The following is a 17,422-nucleotide window of genomic DNA, read 5'->3' as shown; positions in this document are numbered from 1 at the left end:
TATAATTACCCCTCTCTCCTCGTGCAGCTGCCAATATTTACAGGTCTCCCTGCGGACGGGTGCTGGCATTTGGCACAGCACCCTGTTTATCGCTGCACCAGCTGGGAACCGTGAGCCGGGGCTGTTTTCCTGGCGGGTGCAGGTCCTGAGGGTCTGTGCGCAGCCACCTCCCCCCCCCCAAGCCGTTTCTGGGTCAGGTTTTGCAACCGAGCTGAGGGGCAGGCTGGGTCATGGCCAATGCGTGCCAGCATGGGGAGCAGCTCTCGCAGCCCTCCTTGCGGCTGCCCCTGCATCTCAGGGTACAAAAGAGCCCCCCAAACCCTGCCTGGGGAGGGAAGGGGGGACCCCGGTGCATGTGCCAGGCATGTGGGCTGCGTCTCCCTGGTGCTGCCTCTCCCCTCCAAGCGCAGCCTGGGGACCTGCTGGCAAGCTCCGTGTTTGCACCCCAGCAGTGGCTGCATTTTGGGGGTGCAAAGGGAGATGGTCCTTATAAGCCACCCCCCACTGCTGCTGGCGCCAGCTCTGCCCCATTCCTGGCACCATCACAATGTCTGAATGACCACGGGGCTGTTTTTTGCCCCTCCACGCCCCCATCCTTACGCTGTTGCAGGGTCCAGCCCCAGAATCTGGCCACGCTGCCCCCTGCGGTGTGCAGCCATTCGGCCCAGGGGTGAAGCCTCGCCCTGTTTACCCCCCAGCTCTGGTTTCGGCGTGCTGGCAGCCATGGCACGGGCAGGCAGGGCCTCCTGGACAGCCTGTCCCCAGCTTGTTTACAACAGCATCCTGATGGCTCAGTCCCGTGTGACAGGTGCTGCTTCCCCGGACACCCGACCCCGCGTCGGGATTTGGGTCCTCGTGACTGGGGAGCGACTTATAAATAGTGGGATGAGAGGTGCTGGCGGCAGCTGAGAGCAGTTTTGAGGAGTGCACCGTCGTGCCGATGGATTTCCAAGCCAGCATCTTGCGGGATGGCAGCCCCATGGAGAGCCTGGAGAAGCAGCTCATCTGCCCCATCTGCCTGGAGATGTTCAGCAAGCCAGTGGTTATCCTGCCCTGCCAGCACAACCTCTGCCGCAAGTGTGCCAATGACATCTTCCAGGTGAGAGGGGGTCCCTGCACCCATTCCCCACCCCTGCCCGGGCTGGAGGTCGCTGGGATGCTCGCTGTTCTGTGGGGATGCTCATGGAACCCCCAATGTGCATCTCCCCCTCCCAGGCCGCCAATCCGTACTGGCAGAGCCGGAGCAGTGTGATTTCGGGGGGCCGGTTCCGGTGCCCGTCGTGTCGCCACGAGGTGCTGCTGGACCGTCACGGTGTCTATGGGCTGCAGAGGAACCTGCTGGTGGAGAACATCATCGACATCTATAAGCAGGAGTGCTCCAGGTAGGCATGGGTGGCTGTGGCTGATTGTTTGTGCCTTGGCCCGGTGGGGACACAGGGACGTGGGGACATGGGGTCGTGGGGATGCCCACATCCTGAGCCCCAGCACCATCGTTGAGACCGCAGGAGATTGCAGCTGGGTGAGAAACTGGGGGGCTTTTCTGCTGGCTCAATGGTCCCTGGTCCAAATCTTCCTTCCCTGACCCCAAATCTTCCTCCCCTGCCCAAAACTTCCTCCCCTGACCCAAATTTACCCCCCGCCCAGAGCAGTTTGGGTCTCTGGGTGGCTCAGGGGGATGGTGGGTCCCTGGGGAGAGTGGTGGTGGCAGCAGGGCAGGTCCTGCACCCGCCACGCTCTGCAGCAGGAGCATTCAGTGGGAGATGAGAAGTGTGGGGGACAAATCCAGGCTCTGCTCGTGACAGCGGGCACTGCTGGCTGATAAGGAGCAGAGGGACCATTTGGGGGGCCCCACTCAGGAAAAGCATGCAGCTGGGGGGGACGGACAGAGGGGTCACAGCTTCTTGAGGCAGAGCCTTGGCCAAATTCCCCAAATCCTTGTAAATATTGTTTGAGAGCCATGGGGACGGGGACGACAGCAAGTGGCAGGTGTGTGCAGGCCCGGGGGGCATGCAGGGGGCCAGCATCAGGTTTGCTTTGGTGGGTTGGCTTGTCCCCATGTCACCCATGTCCCCGCTTGCTGCAGAGAGGATGATTCAGCTGCAGCCCCCAGCTGGGACCCCCCGGGGGTTTCTGGACGCCCCCACCCCGGTCACACGTTGGGTGACAACAACAAACCCCAGCAGCCCAAAGCTAAAATTAGGTGCTTGTGCAGCATCCCTGGAGCGTGGCCCTGGGCCTCCTGCCCACTGGTGCCAACTGCTGCCATGCCCAGTGCCACGCTGCTTTAAACTGGGGCTTACTGGTCTTGGGGCTTATGGAAGCGCAGCGGTTTGTGGCTGCCGAAGGAGCAAGTGTGGGTTTATGCCAGGATCTGTCCTCTTGCCTGGGGACCTGATTGTGGGGTGGCTGTGCAGCATCAGTGAGGATGTCAGTGCGGTGGGGATGATGCTGCAAAGGGGATGTCATCACGGCAGGGATGTCACTGCAATGGGGACATCACCCTGATGGGGACGTCACCACTCCTGTGCCTCTCTCTAGCAGGCCACTGAAGAAGGGGGATCACCCCATGTGCAAGGAGCATGAGGATGAGCGGATCAACATCTACTGTGTCACCTGTGAGGTCCCCACCTGCTCCATGTGCAAAGTCTTCGGCACCCACAAGGACTGCGAGGTCGCCCCCCTGCAAACTGTCTTCCAGGGCCAGAAGGTGCTGTGTGGGGGGACGGGGGGGCTGTGGGGCACATGGCCGGTCCCGGGGCAATGTGCTGAGCTGGGACAGCACAAATAGCACTGGGACCCACTCATGGGGTATTAATAGCCCCCGGGTGACTTCGCCCAGGAGACAGCCTATATTTAGAGCAGCCGCGGCTCAGGGGAGACATGGGGGGAGCAGAGCTGGGGCCGGGCAATGCCCAGCCCATCCCCACGTCAGGATGGGAGATGTCCCCATCCCTGTCCCTGCTGAGGTTCAAGCTGTTTCTGTCCATCTGCCTCTGCCCAGACTGAGCTGAACAACTGCATCTCCATGCTGGTGGCGGGGAACGACCGGATCCAGACGATCATCTCCCAGCTGGAGGAGTCATGCCGGAGCACTGAGGTGAGGAAGGGGGAAAAGGAGCCCTCCACAGCCCACAGGTGAAACCTCAGCCAGGGTACATTTGGGATGGCTGGGAGAGAGATGGAGCCCGTGGAGCAGGGAAGCCCTCAGGATGCTGCTGGTGCCAAGGGACAAACACATGGCATCCCTTGCCCCTCGTCCCTGCAGGAGAACAGCGAGGCAGCCAAGCGGGAGCTGTGTGCTCGTTTCGATGCCTTGGCAGCGCTGCTGGAGGAGAAGAAGTCGGAGCTGCTGCAGCGCATCACCCGTGAGCAGGGTGACAAGACGGGCTTCGTCCAGGGCCTCATCAGCCAGTACAAGGAGCAGCTGGAGAAGTCGAGCCAGCTGGTGGAGACGGCCATCCAGGCCATGGAGGAGACCGGAGGGGCTGCATTCCTCATGGTAAGACCCCCAAACCCCCCCACCGGCGGCCACATGGGGTCCCACTGGCTGGGGGACATCCTGGTGGCTGCCACGCGGCTCCACTCACCTCTCGTCTTGCTCCCCACAGAACGCCAAGGAGCTCATTAAAACGTAAGTGCCCAAATTGGGGAAAATTTGGCCATCCCCTCTCCCACAGTGGGGCAGGATTTGACCACAGGGTGCCCAATTGGCGAGTGTGGGGATGCCCCGGCACCCCAACCCCGGCACCCCGCGGTCCCCCAGCCCAGCAAGGAGATGGTGGGAGACATGGCCGTGCTCTCCCTGCCCAGGATCGTGGAGGCCTCCAAGGGCAGCAGGCTGGAGAAGATCGAGCATGGCTACGAAAGCATGGATGCCTTCTCAGTGAGCCTGGACCACCTCGCCGAGGCGGTCTGTGCCTTGGACTTCAACCCCGGTAATTCAGCCCCCAACCCCCGATGCCCCTTGACCAACTCCCACTGACATGGTGGCACCTGCTGTGTTTCCCTGTGGCCCCACCGTGAATTTTGTCTGTCTGTTTGCAGCTGAGGAAGATGAAGAGTACTTTGATGGGGAGGAAGAAGAGGTGGAAGAGGATGCAGTGCCAGAGAGGGCAGTGATGGGTAAGGGGCAACATGGCTAAGCTCACCTCCCTGGGGTGGGCTCCCTCACCCATGGTGGAGCTTCAGGAGCTTGGACCCGCCTTGATCCCCCCATCCTCTCCCCCTGGCAGCTCCCCAGTAGCCGCAGCAACGTTGCTGGCACAGGAGAAACGCCGCGGGCGCAGGATGTCCGGCGACAGGACTCAGGACTGGGGGGACAGGCCGCAGGGGCCGGCAGCCTCGCGAGCCGGCGCCTGCTCCAGCACAGGACACTTTTCTATACGGGTGCAAACAGGACAATTCCGCACATTTTATATCTTCCTTGTTTTGTATATAATTGTCACGGATTTGAATTTTGTGTATTTTGTAAAGAAAACTGGTGTTCTGGGTTTTTTTTCCCTCGCCTTTTGTTCTTGGCTTGGCAGCCCCGCAATGGGCACTGGAGATGTGGGTGGGTTTGCCAGGCCAGTGCCATCACCGGTGTCCCTGCCAGCGCCTGGCATGGCAGAGGGGTGCTTCCCAGTCCAACACTTAATTTTCAGCCTCATTAGCACCTCCGGCAGCACTGGCACCCCGTGCCTGGCCGCCTGCCTGGGGATGTAACAGGTCGGCACCCAGCAGGATTTATCTCCTGGTGATGGGGTGCCCGGGGCAGAGCTCACCCGAGCTTGGGGATGTGGCAGGAGGGGGTGAGGATACCCCGGGCTGTGCCAGTCTCTGAAACGGGGACAGCCTCAGCACTGAGCTGCTGGTTTGCTGCCGGCTGAGCTCCCACGGCAAAAGTATACCATTATACCATGAATGCAAATATATACCACACATGCTTTTCTCCTGCAAAGACATAAGCCCAGCTCAGTGCCTTGCCAAAGGGAAACTGAGGCAGCGCCTGCTGCGGTGCTCTGGGCTGTGCCACAATTGCAATTAGCCCCAGGGCAATTAGCGCTGCTCCTCCCAGCGCTGGGCAGGAGTCACTGCTGGGGGGTGGGGGGGGTGTTTGGTCCCAGGCTTATCGGTCACACGGCTGCTCCGCGGCCCCGAGGGCTCCCTGGGGCGGGGAGGGGGGTCACTGGGTGCCGTTAAGGGGGATGCTCCATGCTCTCCCTGCCTTGCGGGCTGCATCCATGCCCTGGTGCGCAGTTCCTGGGGGGTGCCCATGGTGGGGTCCCAGAGCTATGCCCCCACCCCTCCACCAGCAGCCCCCTGGGTGCTGGGCGAGCGGGCTCACCCTGGGACGGGTGGCCGCTGGCGCTTTGCGGCCGGCCTGGCCCTCCCTCCCCCGGCCAGGCTTTGCACACGAGTCCCCGGCACTTCACACGGGCCGAGGCCACCGGCTGCCACCAGCCCCGGCCACGCTCCGGGGTCACCCGCCCCGGACCCCCGTCCCGGAGGAGGATGGCAGCCGGCGAGGAGAATCGGCACCTGCTGAGCGAGGGCGCAGGCGGGTAAGCGGGTGCCCAGGGGGGGCTGGGGACGTGGTGTCACCTCTTCCCTGTGGGGTTCCCAAGTGGAGTCCCCTGGAGGAGTCTGGATGGGGAAGGGGTTGGGGGGGAGCATTCAGGGTCCAACCTTCTCCCCAAAATTCTCCCAGCCCCCCCCGCTCTACCCCTGACCACCCCTCTCCCTGGCAGGTCCTACCTGGGGGCTGCGCAAAAGAACGGGCACAACTCGGTGCAGGGGCAGGCGCCCATCCTGGAGCTGGGGGCACGGCGCAGCCGGCACTGCCACACGCAGGGAGCCGCCGGCCACCCCGGCCAGCAGCAGCGGGCGCGCAGGAAGCTCTACCTGGCTGCTGGCATCTGCCTTGTCTTCATGGTTGGGGAAGCCGTGGGTGAGTGATGGGTGCAGGGTCTGGCCGGCGTGGGGGCACCCTGAGGGGCTACCCGCAGCCCCTCTTGTCCTGACTCCCCGCCACGGGAGCAGGCAGGGTACAGGCAGGGCTCACCGTTGCTTTTTGGGAGGTTGAAGCACCTAGTGGGGCCCCTGCTGCAGCACAGGGTGACCTGGTCCGTGCCTGGATCAGGGTGGGACCCCCCAATGTCCCCCCGATGTCCCCCATGCCCCCTCTCCACAGGTGGGTACCTGGCACACAGCCTGGCCATCCTGACGGACGCAGCCCACCTACTGACTGACTTCGCCAGCATCATGATCAGCCTCTTTGCACTCTGGGTGTCCTCGCGCCCCCCCACCAAAACCATGAACTTTGGCTGGCACCGGGCAGGTAATGGGGTGGCAGCACCCCCAGTGCTGCTGTTCGGCTCCCAGGACCCCAGTGAGAACTCAGAGCAGCCCGGGGTGCCCTCCCCACAGGGACTGGGTGCCTCAGGGAGCCATGGGGGGCATGGGGAGCCCTGGCAAAGCCCCAACACCACGTGCACAGGCAGGGCAGGGCAGAGGCACCGCCATCCCTGTGCAGGGAGCGACCCTGGGGATGGTTGCTGGGTGCCCACCCAGAACCCCAGTGCTGCCGGGGGGCCAGGAGGATGCTTGGGCTTGGCATGGCGGCGAAGCGGCAATGTGGGGCAGATGGGTCCTCTCCACAGAGATCCTGGGGGCCCTGCTGTCTGTGCTCTCCATCTGGGTGGTGACGGGTGTCCTGGTCTACCTGGCGGCTCAGCGCCTGCTCTCGGCTGACTATGACATCGAGGGCAGCGTCATGCTCATCACCTCCGCCTGCGCAGTGGCTGTCAACATTGTGTATGTACAGCCAGCTCCCACCTTCCCTGGGTGTCCCCCACTTCCCATGCCCAGTGGCCCCAGGGATGTCACTGCTGCCCTGCCCGCAGGATGGGGGTGGCTCTGCACCAGACGGGCCATGGGCACAGCCATGGGGCGGCCAGCGAGCAGCCCAACACCAGTGTCCGCGCTGCCTTTGTCCACATCGTGGGCGACCTGCTGCAGAGCGTCGGCGTCCTCATTGCATCCTACATCATCTTCTTTAAGGTCTGGGTGGTTACTGGGGCAAAGGGGATTCTGGGGACACAGGGACAGTGGCTTCAGCCAGCCCTGGCCAGGTGCAGGGGTGAGACGAAGGGGACCATGTCTCTTCCCTTCTGGTGCTGATGAGGATTTGGGGTGGGGTGACGCCACTGGAGGGGCCTCACCCTCTTCTGCCCTCCCAGCCTGAGTACAAGTACGTGGATCCTGTCTGCACCTTCCTTTTCTCCGCGCTGGTGCTGGGGACGACGCTGACCATTCTCCGTGACGTCCTCCTTGTCCTCATGGAGGGTAGGGACCCACTGGGGGGGTTTGGGCTGCGGGGCCACCCATGGGTGCAGTGGCCCCCACCCCTCCAGCTCCTGTGGCTCTCCCTCCCCAGGCACCCCCAAAGGGATGGACTTCAATGCTGTGCAGGAGACACTGCTGGCGGTGGAGGGGGTGGAAGCAGTGCACAGCCTCCACATCTGGGCGCTGACAGCGGCACAGCCGCTGCTCTCGGTGCACATCGCCATCAGTAAGTGTTGCAATGGTGGGGGAGGGATTTGGGGTTCACCCACACCCTGACATCCCCCTTGCTCCTTGCAGATGCGGGTGCCAGCGCGCAGCAGGTGCTGGAGGAGGCCAGCTCCCAGCTGCAGGGAACCTTCCGCTTCCACACCACCACCATCCAGGTGGAGAGCTACTCTGAGGAGATGCGGGACTGCCGGGAGTGCCAGCCCCCCCGCGACTGAGCCGCTGGGGGAACTTTTCATGCATAGAAAATAAAGTGGAGCAAAGGGCTGGGTGCGTGCAGGGGTGGATGTTTGGTCTGGTGGCACCAGGGTGTTATCTTGGGTGTCTGCTAGGACTGAAGGCAGCGAGGATGGACCCACAGCTGCAGCGGCCAGAGGAGAGCATCTGCTTGAGGCCAGCAGCCTTAATTTTCCCTATTTCTATTCAGCTGTGGGGAAAGGCAGCTGAAACAACCCTTTTCGCTTCTTTGGGGAGCACTGCGAGGCAAAGGGGTACTGGGGTGGGCAGGGGCTGCAGCAGGACACATCTTAGCCAGGCAGAGGAGGGACACACTCGCCCTGCTCTTGCCTCTTATCACTCCTCTGTTTGCCCTTGGGAAGCCAAAGAACTTGCCTTCACCGCAAGGCTGGGGCTCTGTGTGCGTGGCCAGGTGCCGCATGGATTATTCCCAGGGTGCCCAGGCAGAAGCACCAGTGCACCAAAACGCTGGTGCTCCTGGTGCTCCCCACTGGGCACAGCCCAGCTCCCCTGCATCCTACAGCCACCGGCCGGACTCTGCCTCCCACCCACCTTTATTGTACTGGTAAAACCCAATAATGAGTAAAACCCCATCAGCAGTGACTGCCTGCTCCGGGAAGGCTCCGTGCACCAGGGACAGGGCACCTGGGGCCGGCCCTGACCCCGATCCCTGGCAGCCCTCAGGGTTTCTCCAAGCGTGGGTATTTCTTGCGCAGGATGGAGACCTGGTCCTTGAAGAGGACGGGATCGAGGCGCAGCTGGGAGGACACGAGGGGCATGTAGCCAAACCAGTCCACCAACTGGTTGAGGCAGTCCTGCTGCTGGGAGAAACACCGGCCGCCAGCTGCCCCTGCTGTGGCTTTCACCTTGGCAGGAGGGGAGCATCGGGGTGAGGGGTCCGCTCCCTGGCCGGGGCGGTCCCCGCGTCCCCATCCTTGCACCCTACCTGCTGGGGCACGGTCTCCTTGTGCTGCTTCCGCTGGGTGACTTTGATGGGCGGCAGCTTGGTAACGGCAGCCACAAGGACGTTCATCAGGATGTCCTCGCAGGCAGCCAGGCCATCCACCAGCTCCCGCAGCCCCACCGGCAGATAATCCGTGAAGAGGCTGTGATAATACCTGGGGAGGGAGTAAGGTGAAGGGGCAGGATGTGGCCGAGCCCCCTGCCCCACCAGCCCCCTCCCTAACTGGGTACCTGTGGTAGAAGGCGGCGGCGGTGAGGACGATGGAGAGCTCGTTGGTCCATTTGGAGGTGTAGCCCCAGCGCCTCTGCTCAGCGTCCCAGAAGTGGCTCTGCGTGGGGAAGCCCACGATACGCTCGGGGAAGCTGCGCCACACCACGAAGGCAAAGTCCACCTGGCTCAGGATGGGGAACAGTGTCACCGGGTTGCAGGAACCTGTGAGAGGGGGCTCACCACAACCCCTGCTTTTCCCCAGAGGTGTGCCCTGGGTGTGGGGACATGGGGACAATGGGCAGCGCTCCCTGCCAGCCCCGCAGCGACCACTGAGCATCCTTCCTGGCTCGGCACAGGGCTTGCCCCAGCTCCATGGGGCTGGGGACTGCAGCACCCACAGCCTCACCTCGCTGGTTGAGAGGCTGGTGTGCTCGTCCAGGCTCAGCACAGCGTCCGTCTGGATGGCCGCGTAGGGGAAGAAGCGGTCGCTGAGCTACGGAGAGGGGAAAGACACATTGGGATGTGCCGTGGGGTGGGTGCGCCAGCTCCCTGCCTGTGTTCCAGCTCCCTGCCTGCATCCCTGCTCCCCTCACCTTCCTCCTGCCCTGGATGATGGTCAGAGGCACGGTGGTCTGGGGCCATTTCTCACTCGGTGGTGGTGGCTTCTCGCAGTTCCACAGCACCAGGATCTACAGTGGGAAAGACCAGTGTGTCCCGGGGTGTTTGGCAGGGCAGGTCCACTGGGGTGTGTTGGTGCCTTGGTGTTTGCAGGGCGGCCAGGGCTGAGCCTCCCCCAGCATCTGCTCCAACGCAGCTCATCCCAAAACCACCTCACAGTGGTCTGGACCACAACAAACCCGCAGGTGGTCCCACCTCTGCCCCAGCAGACTGGGAGGCAGCTCTGCCCACTCACGTGTGACACCATCAGCCACCCTGTCCCACCCCCAACACCACCCTTCCCAGTCCACGGGTCCCTGGCCCATCCCTCCTGCTGCATCCCCGGGAGCTGCACCAAGTGGCATGGGGCTCAGCTGCCCTGACCTGGGCGCAGTACTGGGATCCGGAGACAGCCTGGATGAGCCTGAGGATGGGCTGGGAGAGGGAGCTGGACGGCGAGATGGCCCGGATGAAAGCTGTGAACTTCTCAGAGGGGCTGGAGCCTGAAAAAGAGGGAGGAGAGGATAGGTGGTGTGGCATGCACTGAGTTTGCCGTGCTCAGCCAGGGCAGGTGGGGTCCTACCGCGCTGGAGGTAGTAGAAGGGAAAGTCCCCAAGGTGGGTGGAGAAGTCGGGCAGGGCCAGGAGCCCCCCGGGCAGCGTGTTCCAGAGGAAGCGGGAGCGGGAGCGGTGTGGGAGCAGCCGGTCCTTGATGATCTGCCAGAGGCCGGAGAGATGCTCTCAGCACCCGGGTTGTGATCCCAGGGGCTGCGGGGGGAGTTCGGGGTGGCTCACCTCCAGCGTGGTGTGCACGATCTTGTCGACAGAGGAGAAGTACGCGTCCCACAGGAACTGGGTCTGTTGCTGAAAAGCCAGCACACGCTCCGGGTGGATGCAGCGGACAGCGGAGGGGATCTGCGGCGGCAGGGGGGTAGCTGGTTTCTCACCTTGGACCCCCCTGGCTCCCCAGCAGGGTTGCCTTCCCTCGGTGACCTCCGTGCCATCCCGAGGGACACCCCGTGACCAAGGATGCTGTGCCACCGCCCTGCTGCGGCTCTGCCACCTCCTCTCCCTGGAGCAAGATCTGGCCCAGGACCCCCCAGGGCTTTGGGTTTATGGAGGTGCTCAGCACCCCCCCCCCCCAAGATGAACGATGCCCAAGGGCTGCATCTGGGATGGGACCCCGCTGCATCTGCCATGGGAGGGCTGCCAGGCTTGGCGGCGGAGGTTCACCCACAAGCTTGACTGGGGGCTCCACCCCTACTGGTGTCATTATGAGGGGGTCCCTTGTGTCTGGTGTGGGGCAGGATCCGGCCACGGTACCTGAAGCAGCAGCCTCTCATTGCCCACAACAGCGGCTTTGCCCCAGTCGATGGCCTCGGCGAAGGGCAGCTCCCAGCCATCACTCAGCAGCACAGGGATGCAGGCGGCCTGCGGCAGGACCCCACACAGGCTGGGACAGAGCCCACAGACCCCAGAGTGGGGGTACCCCATCCTCCCTGCCCACCTGGTACCTGTAGTGCCTCCAGGAAACGAAAGGAGCCCAAGCGCCTGCCCCGGGGTACGATGCAGAAGGTGGAGTTGTGCAGCAGCTCCTGGTAGTCAAACCTGGGATGGGAGATGGGGTGGGGGTCAGGCACAGCTCCCCCCAGCCCATGACCATCCTGAGGGCTCTTGCTGGCACCCAACAAGGCTGAGCATCCCTCTCAGGGGGTACGGGGCCAGCGTAGAGAAGCATTAGGATTGATCAGGGCTGATGTTGGCTCTGAACAGCCCTGGCTCCGCGGGGCCGGTTGAGCAGAGATGCCTTGGGTGACGGAGGGACGCATCCATGGTCAGAAAGGGAACCTATGGCAGAGCCAGGAACCAAATTAATCTCAAAGAGGGGGGTCAGGATAGCACCCCAGTGCTGAGGCAGCACTTGGCTTTCCATGGTGTTACCCAGCTTCTGCCATGCGCCTGGAATAAAACCCCATGCAAAGCCAGCGCCCAAACCCCCAAGCCTGAAACTGCAGCGACTCCTCTGCTGTGCCCAGACTTGCCAGGCAGCATCAGCCCTGCCTGCCCTGGCAGCATCTTGGCGGGGCCAGAGGGCCGGCTGCCCGCAGGGGTGCAGGCAGCGTGCCCCCCCCCCAGCCAGGCTCTCGCCATGGGGCTATGAAAGCCCCTTCTGTGCGGCCGGTGGGGAGAGGCGCGTCGGCTGCCGGGTCCCTGCGACCGCGCCGGAAAATCCAATATTGACATTAGGTCGGGACAGACCCCGTCTGTTCCTGCCCATGGGGAGGGAGGGACAGGGCAGCCGTGTCCTGGATGGGCCGGAGGGGACACACGTGGTCCAGCTGAGGGGGCGAAGAAGCCAAAGGGATGCTTAAAATGTGCTGGTCCCCAGGGCTAAGGGTCTCCCCACAGTGGAGATGTGGGACTGGTGCCAACCTGGGGGTTAGAAGGCACCATGTCCCCTCCATGGGTGCTGGAGCACCCTGGAGCATCCTGGCACCCCGGCATGTGAGAAATAGGCCCCAAGGCAAAATGTTTTACAATCAAAACCCGCCTCCAGATGAACCACCCCAACGTCTCCAACAGACGCCGAAAACCCCATGAGTGCACCCTGCCGGGTTAATACCCCACCTCCTGCCCGAGTGACCTGCCGGAGGGGTGAGGGCAACTCAGAGTGAGCCCAGACCCCACCATGAAACCGCAGCAGCGATGGCCACATCCCCAGGGACAGATGCTGCCCGCACTCGCCCTTGGCGTGGCCCAGCTGCCACTGGCTCCTCAGGGACCCCAGCCGGCTGTGACCACCAGCACCGCTGCGGGGCCATTCCCACTGCTGGGCTGGGCGGGCAGCAGGATGCATGCCGGGGGGCAGAGCAGCCATCGACAGCCTCCCCTCGCAGGCAGCCGTTGCGGGGAGGCTGGCGCCGGCCGGGCTGCGGGGCCAAAACCTCCCAATGGAAATACTTTGCTCCTGACGCGCTGCGGTTTCCGGGTAATCACGCCGTCAGGGCTTCCTTGTTTTGTTAGGAGCCGGGGACGGGCGCCTGCTGTGCTCCCTCTGCCCGGCCCCTCCATGGCTTCAGCACGGGGGACCCGTCGGCTCCAGAGAGCCTTTCCCAACCTGCTTTGATTGCTTTAAACCTGGGGCAGCCCTCAGTGGGGCCAGACCATGGTGCTGCTACAAGCTGCCCTTTATCTGGGCACAGAAACGGTTTGTTTCAGGCAGCCCCCCCAGGCACGAGGAAGGTGATGAAGCCCCCAGCAAGGCCTTCCTCTGCTCCCTGTGATGCCCTCCACTGCGCTGGCACCTGCTGCCCCCCGAGCAAATGGGAACGCCCCCAATGCACCGGGCGAATGGGGCAGCCGGGGTGACACTTCGATTGTCGCCTCCCCGCTGGCCTGTCCCCATCGTCACTCTGCCACTGTCCCAGCTCCGGGTCTGGAGGACATAACTCCCCCGCGCGAGGTCAGGCAGAGCTGGCATGGCGTGATGGAGATGCCGATGGCTTTTTGCCCAGGTGTCCCACGGGGACGAGCAGGAGGGCGGAGGCCTGGGGTCATGCAGGAGCATGCTGCCCTGCACCACGTGTTCCCCATCTATCTGCTGCCTAAAGCCGTCCTGGGTGAGGTGTAAATCTCCCTGTACTTGCAAACAGCATTAGGGGATTACCTGGGCCGGGCGGGAGGGGGATTTCTCATCCCACCGCCCCTTGGCACAGCATGGGACTGACCTTGGGCCCCCCGTCCCACCAGTCCGCGATGTCTCCCACCATCCTATGATGCCCCATCCCCAAAAAGGCTAGGCCACGCGGGCTGACCCTGCCAGGCTGGTGGCACCTACCAGGCGGGGCCACGCGGTGCCAGAGCTACCCCGAAACCCCGGCTAATCCCAGTGCCTGCAGCATCCCAGCTCCACTTTTACCTCCCAGCACCTCCTAAGACGCTTTGAGGATGATGCCCAATGTGGCCTCTCCCCATCTGCTCTCCTGCTGGGTGGCTGTGGGATGTCCCCAGGCAGCGGGACGGGGACCTGCCCATCACCAGCGGGATGGGATCTGTGCTTACCAGCCCTGGGGCGGGCAGCTGGTGACGGGTCCGAAGCAGCAGGACGGGGCAGTGAGGAGCCCGTGTGTGTCCCCGCAGCATGGAGCCCCCCAAACTCACACAACTTTGCCCCCCCAATTTTTCCACCAAGGTCCATCACACGCTTGCTGCCACCATCTCAATTTGTGAGGAAGGAAGCAGGGGGACCCCCCACAGCCCCAACGTCTGGGCGAGCGCGGGGCCGCCCGTGCTGGGATGCCCAAGCACTCGCCAATTTTGTGGGATTTTTAGCGGAGCCAGTGAGGGGGGGGATGTTTCAGGCTCATCTCCAACATAAACATTTATGTTAGGGGAGGGCAGGAGGGGGGAGAAGAAAAGCATCATTCATCAGCGTTAGGAAAAAGGGAAATCGTATTAGAGGCAGCCGTGGTGATTGCAGATAAGAGCCGCTTTCGCCAGATTACTCGAACTTTAATACAGAACAGGAAAGTCCTGAACAACCAGTGCCTCGCTCCCCACTATGGAAACAAACCCCTCATCTGTTTTGGGAGAACCCAAAACTTTCCCCTCTCCCCATGTGTGCAGTTCCAGCCACCACAGACGCCCATGGCTGCACCCCGCAGAGGGGCAGCGTGTTCCCCCTCACCAGACCCCCTTTCCCACCTCATCTCCAACTCACTTTTCATAGTCGACGTTATCCTTGTCGCAGCGCGTGTCTTTGTGCTTCTCCCAGTCCTTGCCGTGCTTGCAGGTGGTGAGCGAGATGATGTCCTTCCCGTTGTGGATGTGGTGCAGCGCATTCCTCGTGCTGGAGCCGATGCCAGTCAGGTACCGCTTCCCCTTGAACACCAACAAGTATTTCTTTTTTGGGTGGATCGAGTCCTGATACAACCACCCCCTCTCCCCACCGCGCTGCGGGTGATCCTTGGAGAAGAGAGGGATGGAGATGTCAAAGCCGGGCCTGAAGCTCTCGGTGTAGAAGCTGGCTTTGGCCAGGATGGCCTGGCCAATGTCAAAGCCCAGGTCCTCGGTGTAATTGGGCCAGGTGCCCGAGTAGAGGTTGAAGATGAGGTGGTTACGGCCGCCGTTCCAGAGCGGGAAGCTGCGGATTTTCTCATCGACGTTACGGACATATTGACTCGAGAGATGGTCGCGGTCCAGTGTGTCGATGCTGAGGATGAAGAGGCAGGCTTCCCCGGGGTTTGGGGTATAGTAGCGCGAGCGCTCGATGGAGGTGAGGATTTTGCCATAACTCTCTGAGATGGGCTGGTCCCTCTCCCGGGGGTAGGTGAAGACTTTGAAGCCGTGCTTCTCGCACCTGGAGAAGTCAAAGCACGTTTCCATCCGGCATCTGCTGTTCTTGTAGACGCTCAACCGTGCTGCCCGCCGTGCCCGGGGCGATGGCAGTGAGGGGTCCCCATCGCTCTGGAGCTCCTCGGGGTCTGCAAAGCTTTTGAGGAGGGACCGATCTGTCCAGCTGGGCCAGTTTCTTTGGGCTTCGGCTTTCCTCCCAGAAAAGAAAGCGAAACGGCGGAGCTGGTCTCCTCCAAAGAAGAAAAGCAGGAGCCAAGAGGCAAGGAAAGTCAGGAAAATGTGTTTCCTCCTGGTCTGCATAGGTTCATGCACAGCCCCGGCTCCTCATCGGGCTTGGGTGGGCGCCGGAGTCCGGTTGAAAGGCTGACGTCCTGAACCCTGAGCAGGCGGTGGGATGGCTCCCAGCCCCCAGGTACTGCCCTGTGGCCCTTGCAGCTCGTGGGAGCGTGGATGAACCCCACGGCCCTCTTGCTGCCCCCTCTGACCTGGGCTGTGCTGGTTTTTTGGAGCCGTCCCTCTCTCTGGCTGCGGAGCAGAGCTCGGTGCAGCGGTGTCCCACTCCCTTCCCTCCTGCGCAGCGTTTACTTCGCTGGGCCCCAGTGCTGTGACAATGACATTTCCATCACCACTTGGCCCAGCTTCAAATCCCTGGAGAAGGGGAGAGGTCGCGCCATCACCGTCCTGCTGCTGCCAACCGTGTCACCGCAAGCGGCTCCCCATGTCCCCACGGTGGGAACCCCTGTTCCCAAACCCCTCCTGGGGATAAAACCTCCTGCTCCCTCCGGAGACCCCATCCCACGCCAACCTGCTCCTTCCCACCTCCGAGCCCGGTTCCCCCCCCCGTTACCTTTGGGGACACGCAGCTCCGGGTGGCTTTCGGGCCACCGTGCCCCGAAGGCTGGGTACGCGGCTCCCCGTGGCTCCGGGCTGCATCCCCGGCCGGGGGAGGCGGCGGAGCTGCCGCCGAGCCGTGCCGAGCCGTGCCGCCCCGCAGCGCTCCCGGTGCGCGGCCGCACGGGGGGCTCCCCGCAGCCGCAGCCCCGGCCCCGGGGGTCTCCCGGAGGGGTACGCCTGGCTGGGGGGGGGGTGTGTCCCCTGGTCACCTTGTCCGTCTGTCCCTGCGTTGGGCTGTCTGTCCCCGTGTGTCGTGCCCACCCCCCGCGGCTGCCTGTGCAAGACCCCAGCTACCCGCAGCCCGTGTCAGGCCGCCTGTGCGTCGTCCCCCCCCAACCGTCTGTCCGGCTGTTCGTCCGCCTCCCCCGGAGCTGGCTGTCCCTCTGTCCGTCCGCCCCGGGGCTGACTGTCCGACTGTCCGTCCGTCCTCCGGAGCTGGCTGTCACCTTGTCCGTCTGTCCATCACCCCCCTCTCCCGGAGCTGGCTGTCCGGCTGCCCGCCCCCCCCCCGGGGCTGTGTCCGTGTGTCCGTCTGTCCGTGTGTCGCCGCCGTCGTCCCCCCCCTTTCCCAACCCCCTCATCTGTTACACCGCGTCCTACCCCCACCGTCACAACATTCACCTTTAGCCCCGCCCTCCCGCCTCCCATTGGCCCTCCGCGCCCCTCGTGGGCGTGGCCCGCGCCAGCCAGAGGGCGCGCCCCGCGGAGCCGCCCTCCGCCGCGCTTTCCCATTGGCCGCGCCCTGCCGCCCGCGGAGCGCCCACGTGGGGCGGGGGTTCCCCGCGCGCCGGGGGGGGGGGGCGTGGGTGTCCCCCCGGGGCTCCGCGGGGTCCCTGCGCCCCCCGCCCGCTGGGGGACCCCAGGCGAGGGCCGTCCCGCGCACCCTGTCCCCACTCGCGTCCCTGCTCGTGGGGGCGTCCGGTGTCGGGGAGCCCCGAGCGGTGCGGCTGCCTTCAGCCCTCCGTGCCCTGGAACCCCCCGGGGAACCCCCAAAGAGAGTTATAGGGCAGCGATGGGGTCACGAGGGGGCAGCGATGGGGAGTAGGGACAGAAACACAGCTGGGGTCACATCCTCAAGCTGCAATGGCACCCCTGGGCCCCAGGGAGACCCCCCGGCTCCCGGCATGGGGCCAGAAGGACAAGCCTTTTTGAGCCAGACAGCTCTTGCCTAAGTTAAACCCAGCTCCAAACCCGTCCACACACGGGAGCTGGGCCATGGCGCAAAGCTGGTGGCAGACTGTGGGGTTCACCCTCCCACGGGGCAGAGATGGGGGTTCCAGCCTGGCCTCACACACACACACACCCCCACCCCAAATCAACCATCCACAGTGCACGGCTGTGAGAACTCTTGCTGGGGTGTCTGGAACGGGAGACGAATGGGAGCGTGGACCGAGTTAATCCCTTTAAAGAAAGCTCCTGTAAACATGGCGTGTGCCCAGGCTGGGGGGGGACGTGGTCAGCAGGAAACCCAGCTGGCCCCAGCATTCCCCCAGAAGCACCCACAGAACTGGGACCCCAGGGGTTCACCTGTGGGACCCCCAGGCCCCTGTCCTGC

At 63.6% G+C, this 17,422-nt stretch overlaps 3 protein-coding genes across 7 annotated transcripts; 2 read left to right on the top strand and 1 right to left on the bottom strand.

The window, feature by feature from the left end:
* The first annotated feature begins 894 nt into the window (after nt 1-894).
* TRIM63 (tripartite motif containing 63) lies at nt 895-4,490 on the top strand. Of its 2 annotated transcripts, none has more exons than XM_064471184.1 (9): nt 895-1,099; nt 1,216-1,382; nt 2,542-2,707; nt 3,002-3,097; nt 3,266-3,499; nt 3,609-3,631; nt 3,811-3,935; nt 4,045-4,122; nt 4,233-4,490. In XM_064471184.1, the coding sequence occupies exons 1-9, from the start codon at nt 941-943 to the stop codon at nt 4,241-4,243; spliced, it is 1,059 nt and encodes a 352-aa protein (XP_064327254.1). In that variant the 5' UTR covers nt 895-940; the 3' UTR covers nt 4,244-4,490. The 2 variants fall into 2 exon arrangements, with proteins under 2 accessions (XP_064327254.1, XP_064327253.1); XM_064471183.1 differs by having other exon boundaries at nt 896-1,099; nt 2,539-2,707.
* On the bottom strand, nt 4,411-16,422 carry EXTL1 (exostosin like glycosyltransferase 1). Of its 4 annotated transcripts, none has more exons than XM_064471177.1 (12): nt 15,821-16,422; nt 14,339-15,621; nt 11,133-11,226; nt 10,942-11,049; nt 10,414-10,533; nt 10,203-10,335; nt 10,004-10,122; nt 9,556-9,651; nt 9,369-9,455; nt 8,983-9,143; nt 8,735-8,906; nt 4,411-8,654 (listed from the first exon to the last, which is right to left on the bottom strand). In XM_064471177.1, exons 2-12 carry the CDS (start codon nt 15,271-15,273, stop codon nt 8,469-8,471), a joined length of 2,211 nt encoding a protein of 736 aa, XP_064327247.1. In that variant the 5' UTR covers nt 15,274-15,621; nt 15,821-16,422; the 3' UTR covers nt 4,411-8,468. The 4 variants fall into 4 exon arrangements, with proteins under 4 accessions (XP_064327247.1, XP_064327249.1, XP_064327250.1 ...); XM_064471179.1 differs by having other exon boundaries at nt 4,411-8,609; XM_064471180.1 differs by having other exon boundaries at nt 4,411-8,606.
* On the top strand, nt 5,191-7,818 carry SLC30A2 (solute carrier family 30 member 2). Its single transcript, XM_064471182.1, has 8 exons — nt 5,191-5,543; nt 5,730-5,929; nt 6,173-6,319; nt 6,642-6,795; nt 6,885-7,041; nt 7,221-7,326; nt 7,418-7,552; nt 7,624-7,818. The coding sequence occupies exons 1-8, from the start codon at nt 5,194-5,196 to the stop codon at nt 7,767-7,769; spliced, it is 1,395 nt and encodes a 464-aa protein (XP_064327252.1). The 5' UTR covers nt 5,191-5,193; the 3' UTR covers nt 7,770-7,818.
* Nucleotides 16,423-17,422: the final 1,000 nt, after the last annotated feature.

The sequence above is a fragment of the Phalacrocorax carbo genome, chromosome 22 (genome assembly GCF_963921805.1).
Source record: "Phalacrocorax carbo chromosome 22, bPhaCar2.1, whole genome shotgun sequence".
Taxonomy (NCBI): Eukaryota; Metazoa; Chordata; class Aves; order Suliformes; family Phalacrocoracidae; genus Phalacrocorax; species Phalacrocorax carbo.
The sequence above is the reverse complement of the archived record's forward strand: the minus strand, read 5'-3'. Positions and strand labels throughout refer to the sequence as shown.